Below are 24345 nucleotides of genomic sequence, written 5' to 3' on the forward strand. Positions count from 1 at the left end.
AAAAAACAGATAACCAGATAAAAGTGGGCAGTTGAAGTGAATAATTTTATTTTTATTCTAGACATACTTCTTTTGGTGCATTGTAGTCTCATTTCATAATGAAGTCGAGAATGACAGGGTATGCATGCGCCCAGAACTGGGTGGGCAAATAGATTAAAGGAATTTCTCAGCATAATTTTAGGACATATGACCTTTGAAGAAAGGCAGAGAAGTGGGAAGACATTGATAATCAGAGATACAGGGTGACTCCTTAACAGTAACCAGATTCATACACTAAATAGATAAAGAATTATTTGAGAAGAAAAAATAGATTACAGCATTTCTGAAAGGCTGGTAATGTATATCTGCCTCTCTCTCACTCTCTGTCTCTCTGTCTGTCCCTCTGTCTCTCTGTCTCTGTCTCTGTCTGTCTATCTCTCTCTTCTCCTCTTTCTCTGTCTCTCTCGTAGTCACATCATCTACATGGAACTAAGGAATGATACAAGGATTTCAGAATTTTTCCTTCTGGGATTCTCAGAGGACCCGGAGCTGCAGCCCCTCATCTTTGGGCTTTTCCTCTCCATGTATCTGGTCACGGTGCTGGGGAACCTGCTCATCATCCTGGCCACCGTCTCAGACGCCCACCTGCACACGCCCATGTACTTCTTCCTCTCCAATCTGTCTTTTGCAGACATCTGCTTCACCTCCACCAGCATCCCAAATATGCTGGTGAACATCCAGACGCACAGCCAGGCCATCACCTACACAGGCTGTATCGCCCAGGTGTTCTTTTTTACATTATTTGTAGGGTTGGGCAACTTCCTCCTGGCTGTGATGGCCTATGACCGCTTTGTGGCCATCTGTCACCCCCTGCAATACACAGTCATCATGAACCCCCGGCTCTGCGGATTGCTGGTGCTGGCATCCTGGATCACAACAGCCCTGAATTCCTTGCTAGAAACCCTAATGGTATTGCGGTTGTCCTTCTGCACTAACCTGGAAATCCCACACTTTGTCTGTGAGCTTAACCAACTGGTCCTACTTGCCTGTTCTGATACTTTTCCCAATGACATGGTGATGTATTTCACAGCAGTGCTGCTAGGTGGTGGCCCCATGGCCGGCATCCTCTACTCTTACTCCAAGATAGTCTCCTCCATCCGTGCAATCTCTTCGGCTGAAGGCAAGTACAAAGCCTTTTCCACCTGCGCCTCCCACCTCTCTGTGGTCTCCCTGTTCTACAGCACACTCCTGGGAGTGTACCTGAGTTCTTCTGTGACCCAGAACTCACAATCCACTGCAAGAGCTTCGGTGATGTACAGTGTGGTCACCCCCATGCTGAACCCCTTCATCTACAGCCTGAGGAACAAAGACTTAATGGGGGCTCTGAGAAGACTCTTTAGAAGGAAGCCATAAAAGGGCCTTTTTCTGGACGTGCTTGTGGACACAGAGCACTGAGTTGCAGAGCCAAGCTTTACAATTCTTTCTTTCATTGCAGCTGCTTCGCTGTTTAAGCCACCTCATTAGTCATTTTCTGGTCTCTGGTGTTTTCTCCCTTTCTTGTTTTCCTGCTTTCCCAGTGTCCTTCCCAACCTTAGGTCAGAGGTGATTTGGACATTCCCAGCCATCTCATATGGTGAGGCATTGTGCTAGGCCTTGGGATAAGCGACACTTGAGAACTGGGGACATTTAAGTTATCATATTATAGACGCAGTTCTGGCTGGGCATGATGGAGCACGCCTGTAATCCCAGTACCGGGAGGATGAGACAGGAGGGTCACAGATAGGAGATCAGACTCAGTAATGTAGTGACACTCTCAGCAAACTATCAAGAGCCTGTTTCAAAAAAAAATGGGGTGAAAAAGGGCCGGGAGCATAGCTTGGAGATAGAAAACACCTGGGTTCAATCCCCAGTACCACAAAAAATGAAAATGAAAGAAAGAAGAAAAAGATTTTCTGAGACTGCAGTTTCTCAATTTCCTGTTCTCTTTCTTTGTTGCTACCTTCACCACTCTTCCTTATTATCTAGATTTCAACTTACTAGTGGTTTCACAGTTGGTCATGAAATTTATTATCCTCAGAAGGATAGTATTCTATTTTTCAGTGCCTTTTTCAGAAAATGCTATATTCCCTGAAAAAGAGAAGTAATGAAAAATGCTATCATATGTGCATTACATGTGTAATGACCAAAGAAAGACAAATTTGCAAAAAACCAATAGACTTTGTATGGTGTTAAATTCAGAGAGGACCTTTCAAAGCATAGTGAAATCAACCACTAAGCCAAGAAAGGGAGGGAGGGATGGGGAGGGAATGGGGTGAAAATTGGGTAGGGATTAAATCAGTGATGTGTACATGTATGTACACACAAGTTTTTTTTATCTCAACATTATGTATGAATATAATGCACCAATAAAAAATAAAAATAAAAAGCGGTGAGGGGATGGGGTATAGTTTGGAGATAGAATGCCCCTGGGTACAATCCCTACTACTTAAAAAATGGCAATCACTAAGATTGGTTGTTAAAGTCCATTTATTAACTGAATGAATCCAGTAAGACCACTCTCTACCACCCACAAAAAGTAAGTACAGAATTCTGAGAGGGAATTTGCAATACAGAAGTTGAAGGTCATACAAACCCATAGCTATTTCCAGCCTCATGGCTGGAGATGACTGCAAAGTCATGATTACACCCTCTTTTTACCTGATAGAGAGTTTTATAAGATGAACACACAACACAAGTGGTTGCTGCACTCTGCGTGGCTGTTGCTGTGGGAGAAGATTTGCAAGATATTCGTTGGTCTGTATTTCAACATGCCAGCAGTACAGATAACAGAAATAACAGGCACACAGAGCTTGAATGAAGTTACTTTTGCCCTGACCAATGCACGTGTGCTTTTTCTGACCAAGGATGCCTTTGCTGTCGCTCATGAGAGTCCTCTCAGCAAATTGCACTCTGGGTAATCCTGGATCCATCGGCCTCTTTCTTCAGCCCTGTGGCATTGTGGAGTCGGTTCTCACACATGGTGGCTGGTTGTTCCAGAACAATGTTTATAATATAAAGAAAATCTTGCATCTGGACATAGTGGTGAATGCCTGTCACCCCAACACTTGGGAGGCTGAGACAGGAGGATCACAGATTCAAGGCCAGTCTCAGACACTTAGCAAGGCTCTCGGGAGAGAGGCAGACATACTTTACCAGCCTTTCAGAAATGCTGTCATCTATTTTTTCTTCTCAAATAATTCTTTATCTATTTAGTGTATGAATCTGGTTACTGTTAAGGAGTCACCCTGTATCTCTGATTATCAATGTCTTCCCACTTCTCTGCCTTTCTTCAAAGGTCATATGTCCTAAAATTATGCTGAGAAATTCCTTTAATCTATTTGCCCACCCAGTTCTGGGCGCATGCATACCCTGTCATTCTCGACTTCATTATGAGGAGACTACAATGCACCAAAAGAAGTATGTCTAGAATAAAAATAAAATTATTCACTTCAACTGCCCACTTTTAATCTGGCTATCTGTTTTTTTTACCGTTCAGCTGTGTGTGTGTGTGTGTGTGTGTGTGTGTGTGTGTGTGTGTTGCCAGAGACTGAATCCAGGGGCATTCTACCTCTGAGATACACCCCCAGCCCTATTTTATTTTATATTTTTGGGGCATTGGGGATTGAACCCAGGAGCATTCTACCTCCGAGCTACACGCTCAGACAATTTATCTTTTATTTGTAACAGGGTCTCTCCAAGCTGGGAGGGGGGGGGGATTTCCCCTTTTCCTCTCTGCAGCTGCTCTCACACTCTCAACATGGGCCTTGTTTCCCCTGAACCTGTGTCTTTGCTTTTCTTGAATTAAACCTCCGCCTTTGTCTCTGACTGGCTCGTTTTGAAATTCTTTTAACCATGAAAGCCAAGAACCACAGAAATTATTATGCTGACCCCTGACCATTTCACCTCTAAGCCACAATCCCAGCCTGGTTTTATTTCTTTATTTGGAAACAGAGTCTCATTAGGTTTCTTTTTTTAAATTTTTATTGGTGCATTATATTCATACATCATACTGAGGTAAAAAAAAAAAACTTGTCTGTACAGACATGTACACATCACTGATTTAACCCCTACCAAATTCCCACCCCATTCCCTCCCCGTCCCTCCCTCCCTTGCTCGGCTTAGTGGTTGACTTCGATATGTTTAAGTACATTGTGTGTTTTAGAGATTTTCCTCTTCCCCCCTTTTCTCCTCCTTTAGGTTGCCTTGTTTGCCCTTCTATAGGATTTCATTTTTCATCTAGAGTTCCTCCTATGACCCATTTCTCCTGAACTCTCACATATTAGGGAAAGCATCGGATTTCTTATTTTTTGTGACTGACTAATCTCACGTAGCATAATGTCCTCCAGTTCCATCCATTTCCCTGAAAATGATGTAACTGAGTTTTTTGATGGCTGAGTAAAATTCCATTGTGTACATATCCCACAGTGTTGTAATCCATTCATCTGTTGATGGACATCTTGGCTGGTTCCATAGTTTGGCTATGGTGAATTGTGCAGCTATGATCATAGATACACATGCATTAGTTGGGTAGTTTGGTTTCTTTTCTTTTGTGTAGATACCCAGAAGTGGTATTGCTGGATCGAATGGTAGATTTGTTCTCATTCTTCTGAGGATTCTCCATACTGTTTTCCAAAGTGGTTGCACTAATTTGCAATCCCACCAACAATGTCTTAGAGTTCCCACTTCTCCACATCCTCGCCAGCATCTGTTGTTGTTTGTGTTTTGAATGATTGCCATTCTAGTTGGAGTTAGGTGAAATCTCAGGGTAGTTTTGATTTGCATCTCTCTGATTGCCAGTGATGTTGAGCATTTTTTCATGCATTTATTGGCCATTTGAATTTCTTCTTTTGTGAAGTGTCTATTTAGTTCATTTGCCCATTTTGTTATTGGATGCTTTGTTTTCTTAGTGTTGAGTTTCTTGAGTTCTCTGTATATTCTAGATATTAGTCCTCTATCAGTGGTGTAGGTGGCAAAAATCTTCTCCCATTCTGTTGGCTCTTGATTGAGGTTCTTGATAGTTTCCTTTGCTGAACAGAAGTTCTTCAGTTTCATGCAATCTCATGTATTGATTCTCCTTTTACTTTGTTGTGTCTTTGGGGTCTTGTTGAAAAAGTGTTTATCTGTGCATATGTGTTGCAGTGTTGGACCTATGCCCTCTTCAAGGAGCTTCAAGGTCTCTGGTTTGATTTCCAAGTCTTTGACCCATCTCGAGTTGACTTTTGTACAGGGTGAGAAAGTGGGATTAATATCCAATTTTCTGCATATGGTTAACCAGTTTTGCCAACACCATTTGTTGAACAGGCTATTTTCTTTCCAGTGTATGTTTTTGGCCCCTTTGTCAAAAATCAATTGACTGAAGGTGTGTGGACTTGTTTCTGGGTCTTCTATTCTGTTCCATTGGTCTATGTATCTGTTTTTGTGCCAGTACCATGCTGTTTTAATTACAATGGTTTTGTGGTATAGTTTAAAGTCAGGTATTGTGATTCCTCCTGCATGGTTTTTGTTGCTGAGAACTACCTTGGCTATTCTGGGCTTTTTGTTATTCCAGATAAATTTAAGGACTGATTTTTCTGTCTGTGAGAAATGATTTTGGTAGTGTAATGGGCATTGCATTAAATCTGTTCAATTGTTCCTGATTTTCAAGGGCTTTGTGGTGTGACATTAGGTTATTTATTTGAAGATTTTCTATTTTTCTTATGTGAGTACTCAGTGCTATAAATTTTCCTCTTAATACTGCCTTCAAAGTGTCCCAGAGGTTTTGATATGTTGTATCTTTATTTGCATTTGTTTCTAGAAATTTTTTGATTTCACCTCTTATATCTTCTATGATCCATTCTTCATTCAAAAGTGTGGTGTTCAGTCTCCACATGTTTATGTTGTTTCTCTGGGTCTTCTTATAGTTGATTTCTAGTTTCATTCCATTATGGTCTGAAATGACACAGGGAAGTATATAACCTTTTAAAAATTTGCTAGTGCTCATTTTGTGTCCCAGGATATGATCTGTTTTGGAGAAGGTTCCATGAGCAGCTGAGAAAAATGTAAACTCCGCTGTAGTTGGGTGAAATATTCTATATGTGTCCAACAGGTCCATTTGGTTAATGGTGTTCTTTAGTTCTGAGGCATCTTTATTGACCCTTTGTCTGGAAGATCAGTCTAGTGTTGTGAGAGGTGTGTTGAAGTCTCCCAGTATTATTGTGTTGGGATTTATGTGTGACTTCATATCACAAAGAGTTTGATTTATGAATGTAGCTGCACCTATGTTTGGGGCATAGATGTTGATTATTGTTATTTCCTCTTGCTGGACTATTCCTTTCACCAGTAAAATATGACCTTCTTTGTCTCTTCTAATAAGTTTGGGTTTGAAGTCTAACTTGTCTGATATCATAGTTGCTACTCCTGCTTGCCTTCCAGTTCCGTTAGCATGAATTACCTTGCTCTAGCCCTTTACCTTGAGTTTGTTCCTATCTTTACTTGTAAGGTGTGTTTCTTGTAAGCAGCAGATGGATGGATTCTGGCTTTTAATCCATTTTGCCACTTTATGTTTTTTTATTGGGGAGTTGAGGCCGTTTACATTCAGTGTGATTATAGAGAGATAATTTTTAATTCCTAACATGTTAAGATTTTATTTCTGTTTGAGGTACTGTTCATTTTTTCTTTGCTTAGTTGTCTGCTGGATGGGAAATCTTGTTTCTTTGGTTCTGGTGGGTATTAGCTATTTCTTCGGCCATGAGGCTGGCATATTTCTTCTTTGGTTTTGAGCTCCGCTCTGAGTCCCTGCAGGGTGTGCTGAGCACAGCCCTTGGAGCTTTAGACGCTACTTGTGCCGAAAAAACTGCTGAATTACACCGGGTCGTTCTGAAGCTGCTCACCTCAGCTCGCTGTCCACCCCTCCTCTCTGGAGCCTGGTGGGTTGTTGATTGCACTGATCTAGAGTCGTCCGGTGAATTCGCTGCTGCCACCGGCAGTATGACATTGCTATTGTGTCTTTGGTCGTGAGGCCGGCGTATCTCCTCTCTGGTTTTGAGCTCCATTCTGAGTACACCTCCTCTCTGGAGCCTGGTGCTGGGAGGGAAGATGGCGCCAACAAGGCTCTGCGCCGCGGCTCCTGCTGTGGCACTGCAGGCTGGTTTCTTTCTGGTGTCTGGTTGTTCTTCCAGCCCTCTTTTTCTCTGTTCCTTGTATTTACAGTTTTTATTTCTCTGTTGATGGTGTTTTCTGGCTATGAAAGGCACTGATTTTGTGGTAATAGAGATTGATTGATAGCAGGACTTGTAAACGCCGCTTTTCTCTGTCGCCATCTTCCTAGAAGTCTAAACAAACTTCATAAAAAAATAAAATAAAATATTGTACATCCAAAGACAATGTAAACAGAGTTAAAAGTTACTGATAGAATGGGATAAAATAGCCAGGCATGGTGGTGCATGCTTGTAATCCCCGCGCTTGGGAGACTGAGATAGGAGGATAGCACAGGTTCGAAGCCAGCCTCAGCTACTTAGTGAGGCTCTCAGCAACTTAGTGAGATCCTGTTTCCAAATAAAATATAAAATAGGTCTGGGAGTATAGCCCAGAGGTAGAAAGTCTCTGGGTTCCACCCCCAGTACCACCAAAAAAAAAAAAAAGGATAAAATATTTCCAAATGTTATATCTGAAGGTATATTAATATTCCAAATAGAGATCCTAAAAATTAGCAACAATAAAAGTAAACAGTACAATTTAGAAATAGGTAAAAGACTGAAATAACTAATGAATCTCCAAAGATTTTAACCTATAAACACATGAATATATTCTTCTTTGCTTAGTTGTCTGCTGGATGGAAAATCTTGTTTCTCTGGTTCTAGTGTGTATTAGCTATTTCTTCTTTGTAGTTAATCTCTTTGAGTATTTTCTCTATTGCTGGTTTTGAAGACATAAATTCCTTCAGTTTCTGTGTGTCATGGAAGCTTCTTATTTCCCCATCTAATTTGATAGATAGTTTGGCTGGGTAGGAAATTTTTGGCTGGAAGTTGTTTTCTTTCAGAGTTTGGAATATGTTACTCGATGCCCTTCTGGCTTTCATGACTTGGTTTGGGAAGTCTGGAGTGATTCTAATTGGTTTGCCTCTGTATGTCACTTGGCCTTTTGTTTTTGTTGCCTTGAAGATTCTCTGCTTGGCTTCCACATTAGTCATTTTGACAATTATGTGACATGGGGATCCTCTTCTCTGATTCTGTCTAAAGGGAGTTCTATAAGTTTCCTGGACCTGTGTATTGACCTTTTGTTCTATGTTTGGAAAATTTTCTGCTATTATTTCCTTGAAGAGATTATTGATCCCTTTGGTTTCACCTTCTTTTCCCTCCTCTATTCTGATTATTCTTAGGTTAGCTCTCTTAAAATGGGCCCATAGCCTCTGAGGCCTGGATTGGAGCCCACCGAGGGGTAAGGCCGGTGCCGGGGCCAGCGAGGCCGGAATCGGAGCCTGCCATGAGGCAAGGCCGGTGATGGGGCCTCCGAGGCTGGGATCGGAGCCAGCCGAGGGGTTAGGGCAGTGTGGGGGCCAGCGAGGCCAGAATCGGGGCCTCCCATGAGACAAGGCTGGTGCTGGAGCCAGCAAGGTCGGGATCAGAGTCCTCCAGGTGGCCAGGCCACTGCTGGGGCCATCAAGAGTGGGATCAGAACTTGCAATGTGGCATGCACAGAGAAATATCACAGAAAATAAAAACCAGATGCTTCCTCTAATTAGCAATAACTAGAAGGAAAGGGGTAACAGGAAGAGGTCGAGTTATAGAAAGAGCCCTATAGTGAAGCAATTAAGGTGACCAATCAGAGGGTATGGGATGGGGGAGGATGGAATCTCTTTAAAACTTAGGAGGTATGTAAACAAATGTATCAAAGATAATCACCAATCAAGCATGAGATTGAGGGAGGGGAAGGGGAATGGGATGGGGATTGGATGAGGGCTAATTGGATAATGTGTGCTTGTATATCCTCTCAAGTCTTGTATTCCAATGTGATATATGATTACAATGCACCAATAAAAATAAAAATATATATATATAAATTTTAAAATAAAATAAATAAATAAAATGGGCCCATATTTCTTCAATGTCAGATTCCTGATGTCGCATTTTTTTTTCTAAGTTAGAAATTATGCATTTGTTTTTGGAGTGATCATTTTCTAGGAGCGAGATTCTATTCTCCATGTGGTCTAATTGATTGTTTATACTTTGAATTGAGGCCTTTACCTCAATGATCACTTCCTTTATTTCTTTTAGACTCTCTCTAAATTCTTTTCAAAAGTCCTGTATTATTTCTACAGTTATATTCCTGATTTGATCTTCTGGACATCTCTGAATTTCTGTGTAATCAGGTTCTGGTAATTTGGGGTTGTGGGCATTCATTGCTCTATTGTTGTTCCTCTTTCCCATGATTTCAGAATTTTGTGCCTTCCCTGGGTCACTACAACTTCACTTAGGGTGCTTTGTATCTCGAGTCTGTGGTAATCTCAGCTGCCACTACTCCTTACTGGGTTGTATCACACAGTCTCATACCCAGGAAGTTAATCGAGGCTGCGCGAGACCGTGGGGGTGCCGGGCTGGGCGTTTTCCCACGGGGAGCTGCAACTAGGGTGTGGTATCTCTGCCACTGCTACTCCCTCACTGGGTTGGACTGCAAAATATCCGACCCAAGGAGATTATCAAAGCTACACAAGTCTCTGGGAGAGTAGTATAGAGATTTCTCCTTTAGGGGCCGCAATTTCACTCACGGTTATTGTGCGCGCAGATCTGGAGCTGTGGCAGGGCGCGGTGAACTTGCTATCATTGCTGGCAACATGGCGCTGCTGCCACACCCTTGGCCATGAGGCTGGAGTATTTCTTTTCTGGTTTTGAGCTCTGTTCTGAGTCCCTGGAAGGCGTGATGAGCTTGGCCACTGGGAGTTTTAGACGTTCACTGCACTGAAAGAACTGCTGAATTACACCCGAATGATCCACAGCTGCTCATTTCAGCTCCTTGTTTGCCTTTCCTCTGTGGAGCCTGGTGCTGTGAGGGAAGATGGCGCCAGCGCGGCCCCGCTGCTGCATTGCGGGCTTGATTTCTGGTCTCTAGTTGTTCTTCTAGTGTTTTTTTTCTCTGTCCCTTGTGTTTACATTTTTTATTTCTCTGCTGATGGTGTTTTCTGGCTATGAAAAGTGCTGATTTTGTGGTAACAGAGATTGAGTTTTAGCAGGACTTGTAAACGCTGCTTTTCTTGGTTGCCATCTTCTATCCTTTATCTTGCTCAACCAATAATCTTCGGACTCGAATAGGGGCTGTAGCTCAGAGGTAGAATGCCCCTGGGTCCCTGGGTTCCATCCCTAGTACTGGGGAAAAAAATATGCTGGGATGACAAGTGTGCGCCACCACACTCGGCTCTCATTTAGGTTTTCTGTACACCTTATTCACCTGGCCTGAGAGTAATTTGTGTCTGTGTATGTGTGTGTGTGTGTGTGTGTATGTGTGTGTGTGTGTGTGTGTGTGTGTGTGTGAGCGTGCACGCACATAGTACTATGGATTCAATGCAGGGGCCTTCTATGTCTGAACTATACCCCTAGACCTATTTTATTTTATTTATTTATTTTTTGGTTGTACTGGGGGTGGAACCCAGAGGCTTTCTACCTCTGCGCTATACTCCCAGACCTATTTTATATTTTATTTGGAAACAGGGCCTCACTAAGTTGCTGAAAGCCTCACTAAGTAGCTAAGGCTGGATTCGAACCTGTGCGATCCTCCTGTCTCAGCCTCCCAAGCGCCGGGATTACAAGCATTCAGCACCACACCCGGTTATTTTTTTGTCTTGAAACAGAGTCTCAATAAGTTGCCAATGATATTTCTAAGTTCCTGAGTCTAACCTTGAACCTGCAATCTACATGTCTCAGCCTCCCAAGTACCAGGATTACAAGTGTTTACCCTCATATCTGTCTCCATATTTTGTATTTTATTTTTGCCATATTTTCCTCCCCTGGGGCAGGCTGAAGTGAGGGAGACAGAGTCCTGAAAGAACAACACAGCATCTCATCTATTTAAAGTGTTCCAGGCCGGGCATGGTGGCTCACGCTTGTAATTACAGCATTTGGGAGGCTGAGACAGGAGTATGGCAGAGGTTGGAAGCCAGCCTCAGCTACTTAGTGAGGCTCTCAACAACTCAGTGAGACCCTATTTCCAAATAAAGAATAAAAAAATAGGGCTGAGAGCCTGGTGTGGTGGCGCAGGCTTGTAATCTCCCCACTTGGGAGGCTGAGACTGGAGGATCACTCAGGTTTCAAGCCAGCCTCAGCTACTTAGTGAGGCTCTCAGCAACTTAGTTAGACCCTGTTTCCAAATAAAATATAAAAATAGGTCTGGGAGTATATCCCGGAGGTAGAAAGCCTCTGGGTATTACCACCACAAACACACAAAAAAATAAGGCTGAGGTATCACTTGGATGTAGAATGCCCCTGGGTTACATCTCCAGTACCGCAAAAATAAATAATAAATAAATAAATAAATAAATAAATAAATAAATAAATAAATAAATTTTTTAAAGCAACATTCAAGCCGGGCGTGGTGGCGCATGCTTGTAATCCCAGCATTCGGGAGGCTGAGACCTGGAGGATCGCGGTTTGCGGACAGCCTCAGCTACTGAGTGATGACATCTGCAACTCAGTGAGGCCCGGTTTCAAAATAAATAATAAAATATAGGGCAGGGGGTGTAGCTTGGAGGTCAAATGCCCATGGGTTCCATCCCCAGACCCGCAAAAAAAAAAAAAAAAAAAAAAGCAACATTCCAGCCAGTTGTGGTGGTGCATGCCTGTAATCCCCGTGTTTGGGAGGCTGAAACAGGAGGATCACAGGTTCAAAGCCAGCTTCAGTCACTTAGTGAGGTTCTCAGCAACTTAGCAAGACCCTGTTCCCAAATAAAAGTTAAAACAGGGAGGAAGTGTAGCCTGGAGGTAAAAGGCCCACAGGTTCTATTCCCAGTAACACACACACACACACACACACACACACACACACACACACACACACGCTCATATGTCATTTATCATATTTTTAAAATTTAATTTTTATTTCATATGTCACAAATTGTCACACCTTACACCTGTGGCCAGCGCGGGGCCCCAGGCCCCCCTCAGCCAGGCTCTGAGCCCCTCTGCCTGTCCCTCGCAGCTGGCCACTCCTTGCCCCAGGTCCTCTCTCTTCGGGGTCCCCAGGGCTGAGCCAGAGAGCTGGCGAAGCGCAGGCGCAGAGAGGCCGGCTGCTGCGGGAATCCGAAGACCCTGGGGCTCTGGATGGCTGAGCACCTGCTGCGAACTAGCCCAGGGCTGCGAAGGACAGGCGGACAGGAGGACCTGCTCCTGCTCCTCTGCCAGCTGAGGCTCCCCCCACCGCCTGCAGAGGAGTTTCAGCCACCAGGAGGGCCCCTCTTCTTCCCCAACCTTCAGAGGCAGTTCTGCCCGGAGGCTGCGGGGTTCTCCATAACAGGAAGTCATAAAAACTACTCTCTTTTAAGCCTCTTTTTTCTTTCTTTTCTTCTTTCTCTTTTTTCTTGTCTTTTTTCTTTTCTTCCAGTACTGAGGATAAAATCCAAGGGCATTCTGCCACTGGCCCCTTTTAATTTTTATTTTGTGGTCCTGGGGAGTGAACCCAGGGGCATCTTCTCTCTGAACTGCACCCCCGGTTCTATTTCATCTTTTGTGGTTTTTTGTTTTTTTTTTTTTTCAACACGGTCTCATATTTCTGAGAGCCTGGCTCAATTGCTGAGGCTGACCTAGAACCTGCTATCCTCTTGTCTCCGATTCCCAAGTACTGAGATTACAAGCAGAAGACACTATGCCTGGCTCCTTATTTATTTATTTATTTATTTATTTATTTATTTATTTATTATTTTCAGTCAGTGTCTTGCACTGTTGCCCAGGCTGGCCTCAAACATGCAATCCTCCTGCTTCAGCCTCCGATTTGCGAGCATTACAGCTTTCTAAGTCTTTTTCTTAGAAAATGGTACAACTGTAATGTGGCAAGAAAGGCCACAGGATCCATCCCTGCCTCGTCTCCACATTCATTCATTCATTGATGTGTTATATATTTATTTGTAGTAGGAGGTTGAACCCCGGGGTGTTCTACTTCTGAGCTGCACTCCCTGCCCTATTTTATATTTTATTTCCAGGCAGAGTTTCCTTCAGCAGCCGAGGCTGGCCTGGAACCTGCGATCCTGTCTCAGCCCCCAAGAACTGGGTTTACAGGCAGCGTCGCCACGCCGGGCTGTGGATGGGCACAGGCGGTCCCGCAGCGTTCTATTTGGAGGCCTGTCGATCCAAAGACGTGGAGGCGGGGCTTGCAGCGCTGACCAATCATGAGCAGAGAGGGCGGGCTCTCCTGGCTCCCGGAACTTCCGCTCAGGCATCTCCGGGTTGCAGAGCTCGGGTCTCCTGCTGAGATCGTGCTGGTAGTCCAGCCAGTGTATGGAGCCCCGGGACCGCCACCGACCGCCCGAGCCTCAGGGAGGGGAGGACGCGGCCCGTCGGCGCCATGGTGAGTGAGGCGAGTCCGCGGGCGGCGAGGAGGGCGGCTGGCGGCGGCGGCGGCCGCGGCGCTGAGTCCCGGCGCCCCGGGCCTGGGCGGCCCCTGCAGAGCGGGCGGCGGCGGCGGCTTCCCCCGCGGTGCCGGGGCCTCTGCAGCTCGGCGCGGCCCGCGGCCCTGACTGCGCGGTGGCCGCCAGGGTCGCGGGGAGACCCGATTAAAATTATTTCATTTTGAAACGGGGCCTTTCAGAGTTGCTGAGGGTGTCACTAGCAATGGCTGAAGCTGGACTTGAATCTCAGATTCTCTCTCCGTCTTACAAGTACTGAGATTAAGGCCTACCCTGATTCCTGTTTTGTTTTTTTAATACTGGGGATAGAACCCAGGGGCATTCTACCTCCGAGCTACACCCTCAGCCCTATTTTTTTTTTATTATTATTCATTATTTTGAAACAGGATCTCATTGAGTTGCAAAGGGCCTCACTAAGTAGCTGAGGCTGTCTGAGAACCATGATCGTCCCGTCTCAGCCTCCCAAGTGCTGGGATTACAAGCACGCGCCACTTCGCCGGCTTGATCCCGGTTGTTTTTTTTTTTTTTTTTTTTTTTTTTTCCTTTAGCAGATCTTATATAGCCCTGAAGCAGGGTCTCAATCCACAACCTTTTACCTCAGTTTGTAGGGAGGAGCTAACAGGAGGGGGGATGAGAACAAGGGGGGACAACAGCAGGTCCTCCAGCAGGCACGTACCACACACCTGTTCTTTTTTTTTAATCCAGGAAACTGATGTAATCAGAACATAATTTGTGCTGATTGAGAAAGTCTTCAAGAGGTAATCTGAGAGAAAGCATGTTTGGGTTGTGGCTCCTGGGGGAAAGGGTTTAAGAATTTGCATTTATTTGAACACATAGCATAACAAAAAATAACCAGTATTTGTCCCAGGATCTGACACACAGAAAACTTAAAGCCTTTGGAATTCCCTGTGTCATAGGAATGTCCTGTCCGTCACCCCCCACCACACTCCATTTCATTGTACCAGGGACTACAGCCCTATTAAAAAAAATTTTTTTTTTTAATTTAAAAAACAGGGCCTCACTAAGTTGCTGAAGCAGGCCTTGAACCTGAGATCCTCCTGCTTCAGCCTCCCAAGTACTGGAATTACAGGTGTGCATCACCACACCTGGTGAGACAAATTTAAAGGCCTAGGGATGTAGCTCAGCAGTAGCACGCTTGCCTAGTATGCACAAGGCTCTGTATTGGATCTCCAGTGCTGCATAAGTAAGTAACTATGGTGTTTTTCTGTTAGTATGGTGACTTATCCTTCATTACCGCTTTTTAGTATTTAAGACTGTTGTGTAAGAATTCTGGTACTAGTTTCTAAGTGTCTCTTAGTGCATAATACAATAAGGATACACTCATTTTTCCTAAGTAACAAATCTTCCGCTTGGTGTTAAATGGTATCTATCAAAGGAGCCCATTATAAACCAGGCATAAGCCGGGCGTGGTGGTGCACACTTGTAATCGCAGCAGTTGGGAGGCTGAGACAGGAGGATCGCGCAGATTCAAAGCCAGCCTCAACTACTTAGTGAGGCTCTCAGCAACTTAGTGAGACCCTGTTTCCAAAGAAAGTAGAAAATAGGCCTGGGAGTGTAGCCCGGAGATAGAAAAGCCCCTGGGTTTCACTCCCAGTACCAAAAAATAAATAAAATAAACCAGGCATAAAGTCATCATCCACAGTTTCACAGTGTATTTTTTGTGTTAATCAGCTAAGTTCCCTCTGATGCCTGTATCAAAAAGTTGGAAGCATTCAGAAGGGCAAACGGAGTAAAACTAATACCATGTTGCTGGCATAAACTGAAAACATGCAGCCCCTCTTTACAATTAGGCCTGTGAGGTCTGCCCCAGGAGCATATTCTGGGTCGCATTGCTAGGAATACGCAGGCACAACACAGCTGTTTAACTCTATTGTGCGCATTGTGTGGTAGGGTTTAGTAATGAGAGATCTTGCAGTCCCACCATTCACAAATTGGGGTAGCCTGGTAGCACACCATGTGTTCTTGTTTTATTATTGCATTACCTTACCAAATAGTTCCAATCTAGCATCAGAATTGCTGTGTGGGGCCAGGAGTGGGGGTGCACACTTGTAATTCCAGCGCTTGGGAGGCTGAGACAGGAGGATCGTACAGGTTCGAAGCCAGCTTCAGCTGCTTAGTAAGGCGTTCAGCAATTAGTGAGACCCTGTTTCCAAATAAAGTTTAAAAATATAGGTCTGGAAGTATAGCCCAGAGGTAGAAAAACCCCTGTGTTCCACCCCCAGTACCACAAAAATAAAATTGCATTGCTGTGTGGGGTGATGTATGTATGGATGGAAGAGTGTGAAGACCAAGACATGGACCGAACAGCTGGAACACAGAGCATTCTGTCAGCACTTCCTGGGGTCAGTCTAGATATCTATTACTCTGAATCCTACTTTTCCTCCTGGAAATATCTGTGGATGTTGTAGGAGTCAGTGACTTTTGAAGATGTGGCTATGAACTTCACTGAGGAAGAGTGGGCTTTGCCAGATTCTTCCCAGAAGAAACTCGACAAAGATGTGATGTGGGAAACCTTCGGGAACTCAGCCTCTAAAAGTACGTATGGCATTATTCTGTTACTTAATCATTCACACAAGTGTTTCTTGCTCCTCTAGGATGTTTCGTTGTCTTGAATGTGGAAAGAACATGCAGACCATACATGGTCACATTATTGCATGAAACTGGTTAGGATATAGTAATAGTTCTGTGATGTTATAGTAATTTCTAATGATTTTTCTGGGTGTACATTCTAGGAAAAGAAAAGGAAAACCTGAACATTGAATATGTGTACAAATATTCCAGGAAAAATCAAAGGTAATTTATACTCACAAGCAAAGCCAGGGGTGGTAATGCACACCTGTAATTCTAATATTTGGGAAGCTAAGAAAGGATTGTAGGTCCAAAAACAGCCCCCCCCCTTTTTTTTTGGTGGTACTGGGGTTCCTGGAAGCTCTTCTACCTCTGGGCTACACTCCCAGGCCTATTTTATCCTTTTTTTTTTTTTTATTTTGTAGTACTGGGGTTTCTGGAAGCCTTTATACTTCCGGGAAGCACTCCCATGAGCTACACTCTCAGACTTTTTTTTTTTTTTTTTAATGTGGAAACAGGGTCTCTTAAGCCAGCAAGGCTGGCTCTGAACCAGCGCGATCCTCCTGTCTCCGCCTCCCAAGTGTGGGGATTACAAGTGTGTGCCACCCTGCCTGGCTATTTTATACTTTTTTATATTTGGAAACAGGTTTCTTAAACCAACACGGCTGGCTTATTTGAAAACAGGGTCTCTTAAGGCAGAGAGGTTGGCTTTGAACCTACATGATCCTCCTGTCTCCACCTCCCAAGCGCGGGGATTACAAGCGTGTGCCACCACGCCTGGCTTTATTCGTTATTTTGAAACAGGGTCTCACTAAGTTACGGAGGGCATCATGAGGCTGGCCGCAAACCCAGATCCTCCTGTCACAGCCTCCTAAGTACTGGGATTACAAGCATGCGCCACCATGCACAGCTCACAAGACTCTGGGTTTATTTTGGTTTGTTTGTTTTGTTTTGTTGTTGTGTTTGTTTGTTTGTTTGTTTGTTTGTTTGTTTGTTTTTGAGGCACTAGGGATGGAACCCAGGGGCATTCTACCTCCGAGCTACACTCCCAGCCCTATTTTTTTATTCTTTATTTTGAAACAGGGTCTCACTGAGTTTCAAAGAGCCTCACTAAGTAGCTGAGACTGTCTGTGAACTGCGATCCTCTGGTCTCAGCTTCATGAATATTGGGATTATAGGTGTGCACCATCATGCTAGGCTAAGATATCTCTTTATGTATATGCAAATATTTTAAAATACAAACACTTTTGACCCCAAGCATTTTATCTAAAGATTATTCATCTTGCCAGGCGTGGTGGCGCATGCTTGTAATACCAGCATTTGGGAGGCTGCGACCGGAAGATCGACCGGAAGATCGTGGTTCACGGATAGCCTCAGGTACTTAGTAAGGCCCTCTGCAGCTCAATGAGACCTGGTTTCAAAATAAAGAATAAAAATATAGGGCAGGGGGTGTAGCTCGGAGGTCAAATGCCCCTGGGTTCCATCCCTAGATGTGCAAAAAAATAAATAATAAAGATTATTCATCTCTATTTAAATGTTGATATAAGCATTCCATGGTTGCAAAATAGTTTACTTTGAATCTGTATGAAAATACTCCACAATACCACTGTTTTGTTAATAGCTATTCCCGAGCCCTCTTGTCAATCATTCAGTTCATTTATGTTTAAAAATTCTTATAGGGCATAAAACTATTCTCCTTGTAAGTCATTAAGAAAGAAAACCTGCCAGGTGTGGTGGCACATACCTGTAATCCCAGTATTTGGAAGGCTGTGACTGAAGGATTACAGGTTCAAGGCCAGCCTCAGCAACATAGTAAGACCCTGTTTCCAAATAAAAAAACATAATAAAATTGAGCTAGTGTATGGCTCAGAGAATCCTCAGAGGTAGAATACCTGGGTTCAATTCCCAATTCCACATTTAAAAAAAAAAAAGAAACCTTAGTAATCTTCTCATTTTTCCAGAAGTCCAATGGTATAGAAACTCTGTGAACATAAAGAAGAAAGTGGCCACTGCAAAGAAATCTTCTACCAGACTTCAGATCATTCTGAAAATGATAAGCCTTCTGGAGTAAAACCAAGAGGAAGCCATGTGTGTGCAGAAGTCCTTAAGGGTCCTTTGTGCCAAAATATGGCCCTAACAGCCGAAACTGGACACAGACTATATAATAATCAGGAATGTGGAAAGAAGCTCTATAAACATGAGGAACATGAAAAAGCCTTTAGTTACCCCAAATGCTTCCTGAAAGATATAACACATACTGGAGAGAAAGGCCAGGATTGTAAGCAGTGTTCTGAAGCCTTCGTTGGAGATGGTTGTAGTCATGGGCATGCAAGAAGTCACACCAAAGAGAAACCCTATGTCGGTAAACAATGTGAGAAAGCCTTTAGGCATTCAAAATCTGTTAAATTACATGCAAGAGTTCACACCATAGAGAAACCCTCCGAATGTAAGCAATGTGGGAAGTTCTTTGCTTCATCCCGTTCCCTTCACATTCATCAAACAAATCATGGAAGGAAACCTTATAAATGTAAGCTATGTGAGAAAGATTTCAGATTTCTCACTTTCCTTCTCAAACATAAGTGTGTTCTCACTGAAGAGAAGTCCTATGGATGTAAGCAATGTGGGAAATCCTTTTGTTATTCTGAGTCTCTGAAAATACATGAAAGAAGTCACACTGGAGATAAGCCGTATAGATGTGAGCAATGTGGGAAAACCTTCAATTTCCCCAATTCCTTTCGAAGACATAAAAGAGTGCACACTGGAGAGAAACCCTATGGGTGTAAGCAGTGTGGGAAAGCCTTCAAGTTTTTGAGTAATATTCGAAGACACGAAAAATCTCACAGTACAAAGAAACCCTATGAATGTAACTAATGTGAGAAAGGCGTGTGTGTGTGTGCGTGCGCGCGTGTGCGCGTGCGTGTCTAGGGATGGAACCCTGCCCTATTTTTTATTCTTTATTTTGAAACCAGGTCTCATGAGTTGCAGAGGGCCTCACTAAGTAGCTGAGGCTGTCCGTGAACCGTGATCCTCCAGTCTCAGCCTCCCGAATGCTGGAATTACAAGGGTGCGCCACCACACCTGGCTCAGGCTTTCTTTTTTTTGTTTTTTGTTTTGTTTTTTTCGGTGGTACTGGGGGTGGAACCCAGGGGCTTTCTACCTCCAGGCTATACTCCCAGACCTATTTTATATTTTATTTGGAAACAGGGTCTCACTAAGTTGCTGAGAGCCTCACTAAGTAGCTGAGGCTGGCTTCGAACCTGTGCGATCCTCCTGTCTCAGCCTCCCAAGTGCTGGAATTACAAGCGTGCGTCACCACACCCGGCTTTCAGGCTTTCTTTTTTTAGCTCACCTTAAAAGTCATGAAACATCTCACAGTGTGAAGAAACCTTATATGTGTGAGGATTGTGGGGAGTCTATAGTTGTTCCTATTCTGTGCAAAACCAGAACTCTTCATAGACATTCTATGGATATAAGCAATGTGAAAAAGCTTTTATTTCATTTCCCTTGAGTTACATGACAACTGAAATGGAGAGAAACACTATGTATGTAACAAACTGGAAAGTCTTCACTTTTTCAGTAATCTTCCCCCTTAATTTTTCTGGGTAAAGGGTTTGGAATATTTTTGTTTTGGTGCTATAGCTTGAACCCAGGGGCATTCTGTCTCTGAGGTACACCTCCAGCTCAGTACTTGGGAGGCTGAGATAGGAGGATCACAGGTTTGAGGCCAGCCTCAGCTACTTAGGCCTTCTGCAACTCAGTGAGACCCTGTTTCAAAAAAAAGAATACAAAATAGGGCTGGGGGTGTAGCTTGGAGGTAGAATGCCCCCAGGTTCCACCCTGAGTACTGCAGAAAAAAATAATAAGAAGAATAAATAAGGCTAGGAGTGTAGCTCAGAGTATAAGGCCCCTGAGTTCAACCCTGGTACCAAAAAAAAAAAGGGCATCTTTATTACACAGCCTTTCTATCTAGCAGGGGAATGCACAGTGGATAAAATACATATTACTGTAAGTAATATTTCTAATCACCTCAGTTCCATTTACAAATATAAAAGTACACATAAAGGAGCTGGGCGTGGTGGTGCTCACTTGTGTGCCCAGCATTCAGGAATCAGACAGGAGGATTGTGGTTTGTGGATAGCCTCGGCCACTTAGTGAGGCCCTTTGCAACTCAGTGAGGCCCTGTTTCAAAAAGTAAAGAAAAAATAGGGCTGGGGGGTGTAGCTTGGAGGTAGAATGCCCCTGGGTTCTACCTCCAGTACCGCCAAAAAAAAAAAAAAAAAAAAAATGCACAGAAAGGAACTGGGTGTGGTGATACATACCTGTAATCCCAGAACTTGGGAGCCTGAGGTGGGAGGATTGCGGGTTTGAGAATAGCTTCAACAACGTAGTGAGACCCTGTTTTGAAACAAAACCTAGGCCAGGCTGGGTTTGGTGGCACACGCTTGTAATCCCAGCATTTGCAAGGCTGATACAGGAGGATTGTAATTCATGAACAGCCTCAGGTACTAAGTAAGGCCCGTTGCAACTCAGAGAGACCAAGATGGTGGTGACGGCAGCCAATATTTGGGAAAGGCAGACAGATCCAATCCAATCCACCGTGAATTTTTGTAAGAAATCTCCCCCAAAATAGACTGTTCCTGCCACACATGCTCAGGAATTCTGGACAACATACTCTGTAAGAAAAGTGTTTGGGGCATATTGGAGGGAGTCCCTCTTGGCCACTGTGCTGGGGGCATGGTGCGCTTGGAGCAGCAGATCCCACTCTCTGTGGTGAAGCTGTGGGCCTCCACTTTTGGTGGGGAGATAAAATGCATTCCTGCTAGGTATTCAGGCTCCCAGCTTCTGCAAAAATATGTACTGTTTTCTCCTACTTGAAAAAATATATAGAAGTAAAAATGGGAACCTCTAAAGATGTCCTGCCCACAATGATGGGGACTGGAGGTTGCTGCAGGGAGACTCACACCACAGCCAGCAAGGCCAAGACCAGGGCCTGCTTCTCAGTGAGGCTGCCACCAGAGCCAGCGAAGCTAGGACTATGGCCTGCCACGTGGCGAGGCCACAATCAGAGCCAGCGAGGCTGGAATGGGAGTCTGTTGCTTGGCGAGGCTGGGACTGGAGCCTGCCATGCAGCAATGCTGGGACCTGGGCCTGCTCCACAGCAAAGGGCCAGTGGGTCCCTGCAACTGCGGTCAGGAACCACTTAAAGCTGCTGCTGCTTCTTCACCTCATCGCAGCAGATTCCCAGATCCAAGTGACCTCTATTTTAAAAATTGGTTGTGAATGGATGATCTCATCAAAGTTACTCATCTTCTGGCTTTCAGGATTTCAATAAGTGGGAATCAGTGTGGAAAATAAAAGAAGGACTTCCAAGGAAGAAAGAATCTAATTGATTGGATGTAATCCCAGCATTTGGGAGGCTGAGACAGGAGAATCACAGTTCACCCATGGTCTAAGCTACATAGTAAGGCCTTTTGCAACTCAGTGAGACCCTGTTTCAAAATAAAGAATAAAAAATAGAGTTGGACTGGGCATGGTGGTGCATGCTTATAATCCCAGCATTTAGGAGGTTGAGACAGGACAGTCACGGTTTGAAGACAGGCTTAGCTACTTAGGCCCTTTGCAACTCAGAGCCTGTTTCAAAAAAAGACTAAAAATAGGGCTGGGGGTATAGCTTGGAAATATAATGCCCCTGTGTTCCATCCCCAGTACTGTAAAATAAAATTAAAAGGATAGATAGATAAATGGATAGATAGATAGATATGAAGGAGCCCAGTGTGGTAGCCCATGCTTGTAATCTTAGTACTTGGAAGGCTTAGATAGGAGGATTGTAGGTTCAAGGACAGCAAGTCGTAATATCATCAACCTAGTGACTCCCTGTTTCCAAATAAAATCTTGCTGGGGAGTGTAGCTAGAAGGTAAAATGCCCCTGGGTTCAATCCCCAGAACCACCAAAAAGCAAGGAAACACTAGTAAGGTCCAGTGGCCCAAGCTAATCCTAGTACTTGGGAGCCTGAGACAGGAGGATCACAGGCTCATGGTTGGCCTTAGCTACTTATTCAGGCCCTCCATGACTTAGTGAGACATTTCAAAATAAAGAAGGAAACCTGGGATGGTGGCGCACAGTTGTAATCCCAGCATTTGGGTGGCAGAGACCAGAGGGTTCCCAAACAGCCTCAGCCACTTAGCAAGGCCCTTTCACAACTCTGAGACCCTGTTTCAAAAAATCAAAAGAGTAATGCTGGGCATCATGGCACACGCTTGTAATCCCCGCACTTGGGAGGCGGAGACAAGAGCATCTCACAGGTTCAAAACCAGCCTCAGCTACTTAGGTAGGCTCTCAGCAACTTAGTGAGACCATTTCCAAAAGAATATAAAATAGATCTGGGAGTGTAGCCCAGAGGTAGAAGGCCCCAGGGTTCCATCCCCAGTACCACCAAAGAAACTAAAAAATAGGACTAGGGATGTAGCTCAAAGGTAGAATCTCCCTAGGTTCCATCTCCAGTACCCCCAAAAAATAAATTAAAAACAGATAATAAAAATAGGTCTGGAGTTGTGGTTCAGAAGTGGAATACCCCTGGATTCAATCCCCAGTAGAGAAACATTTTGATGAGGTCTTGGGTGAGTTTACTGGAAAATGACTAAGGCCAGCCTTTATATTGTGTGTGTGTGTGTGTGTGTGTGTGTGTGTGTGTGTGTGTGTGTGTGTATGTGTGTGTGTTTGTGTGTGAGAGAGAGAGAGAGATTCTGGAATTTCCAGGGTACACCACAATACCCAACTGTTGTTTTTTTTCTTTTTCTTTTTTTGTGGTTCTGGAGATGGAACCACCCAGGGGCATTCTACCTCTGAGCAATATCTCCAGCCCTATATATTCTTTATTTTGAAACAGAATGTCACTGATTTGCAAAGGGTCTCACTAAGTAGCTCAGGCTGGCTTTGAACCTGCGTGATCCTGTCTCAGCCTCCCAAATGCTGGGATTACAAACATGCGCTACCATGCCCAGTTCTCAGCTTGCTTGCTTGCTTTACTTCTTTCTTTCTTTCTTTCTTTCTTTCTTTCTTTCTTTCTTTCTTTCTTTCTTTCTTTCTTTCTTTCTTTCTTTCTTTCTTTTCGTGGTACTGGGGATGGAACCCAGGGGCATTCTACCTCCAAGCTAAACTCCCAGCCCTATTTTTTATTCTTTATTTTGAAACCAGGTCTCACTGAGTTGCAAGGTGCCTCACTAAGTAGCTGAGGCTGGCCGCAAACCATGATCCTCCTGTCTCAGACTCCCAAATGCTGGAATTACAAGTATGCACCACCATGCCTGGCCCAGCTTTTTTCTTTAAGCTAAAATATTTTTGTTTAAGATGGGCGAGGTGGTGCACACTGGTAATCCCAGCATTTGGGAGGCTGAGACCTGAGGATCGCAGTTTGCGGCCAGCCTCAGCTCCTTAGTGAGGCCCTCTGCAACTCAGCGAGACCCTGTTTCAAAATAGGGCAGGGGCTGTAGCTCGGAGGTCAAATGCCCCTGGGTTCCATCCCCAGACCCGCAAAAATGAAAAAAAAATTTTTTTATTGTTTAATTTAGTCCTGAGTCTTTACAGGAGGCACATTAAAGTGATTAATTAGGCTGGGCGTGGTGGCGCACGCTTGTAATCCCCACGCTTGGGAGGCAGAGACAGGAGGATCGCACAGGTTCGAAGCCAGCCACGCGCGCTGGCTTAGGAGACCCTGTTTCCAAATAAAAATGTAAAAATAGGTCTGGGAGTGTAGCCCGGAGGTAAAAGGGTTTCCAGGAACCCCAGTACCACCAAAAAAAATAAAATAAAATAAAATAAAGTGATTAATTACAAAATTTGCAGAAGTCTTTATTTTATTTTATTTTTTGGTGGTACTGGGGTTCCTGGAAATCCTTCTCCAGGCTACACTCCCAAACACATATTTTTTATATTTTTATTTGGAAACAGGGTCTCTTAAAACAAGCATGACTAGCTTCAAACCTGTGCGATCCACCTGTCTCTACCACCCAAGTGCAGGGATTATAAGTGTACCCACCATGCCCAGCTGCAGAAGTCTTTAAGCCGCAGTATTGGAGTGCTGTCTTAAGTGTTTGTATTAATATGTATGAAGAAAACTAAAGGCCCTCTGCAACTCATTCAGACCCTGTTTCAAAAG

At 44.1% G+C, this 24345-nt stretch overlaps 1 protein-coding gene across 1 annotated transcript; it reads left to right on the forward strand.

Annotated features, from left to right (window-relative positions):
* Nucleotides 1-462: 462 nt before the first annotated feature.
* LOC308276286 (olfactory receptor 7A40-like) lies at nt 463-1392 on the forward strand (the record flags this gene model as incomplete). The annotated part of the gene is made up of 1 exon (XM_080714940.1): nt 463-1392. One exon carries the CDS (start codon nt 463-465, stop codon nt 1390-1392), a length of 930 nt encoding a protein of 309 aa, XP_080571066.1.
* Nucleotides 1393-24345: the final 22953 nt, after the last annotated feature.

The sequence above is a fragment of the Muscardinus avellanarius genome (assembly GCF_963383645.1).
Source record: "Muscardinus avellanarius genome assembly, chromosome: 18".
In the NCBI taxonomy this organism is placed as follows: domain Eukaryota; kingdom Metazoa; phylum Chordata; class Mammalia; order Rodentia; family Gliridae; genus Muscardinus; species Muscardinus avellanarius.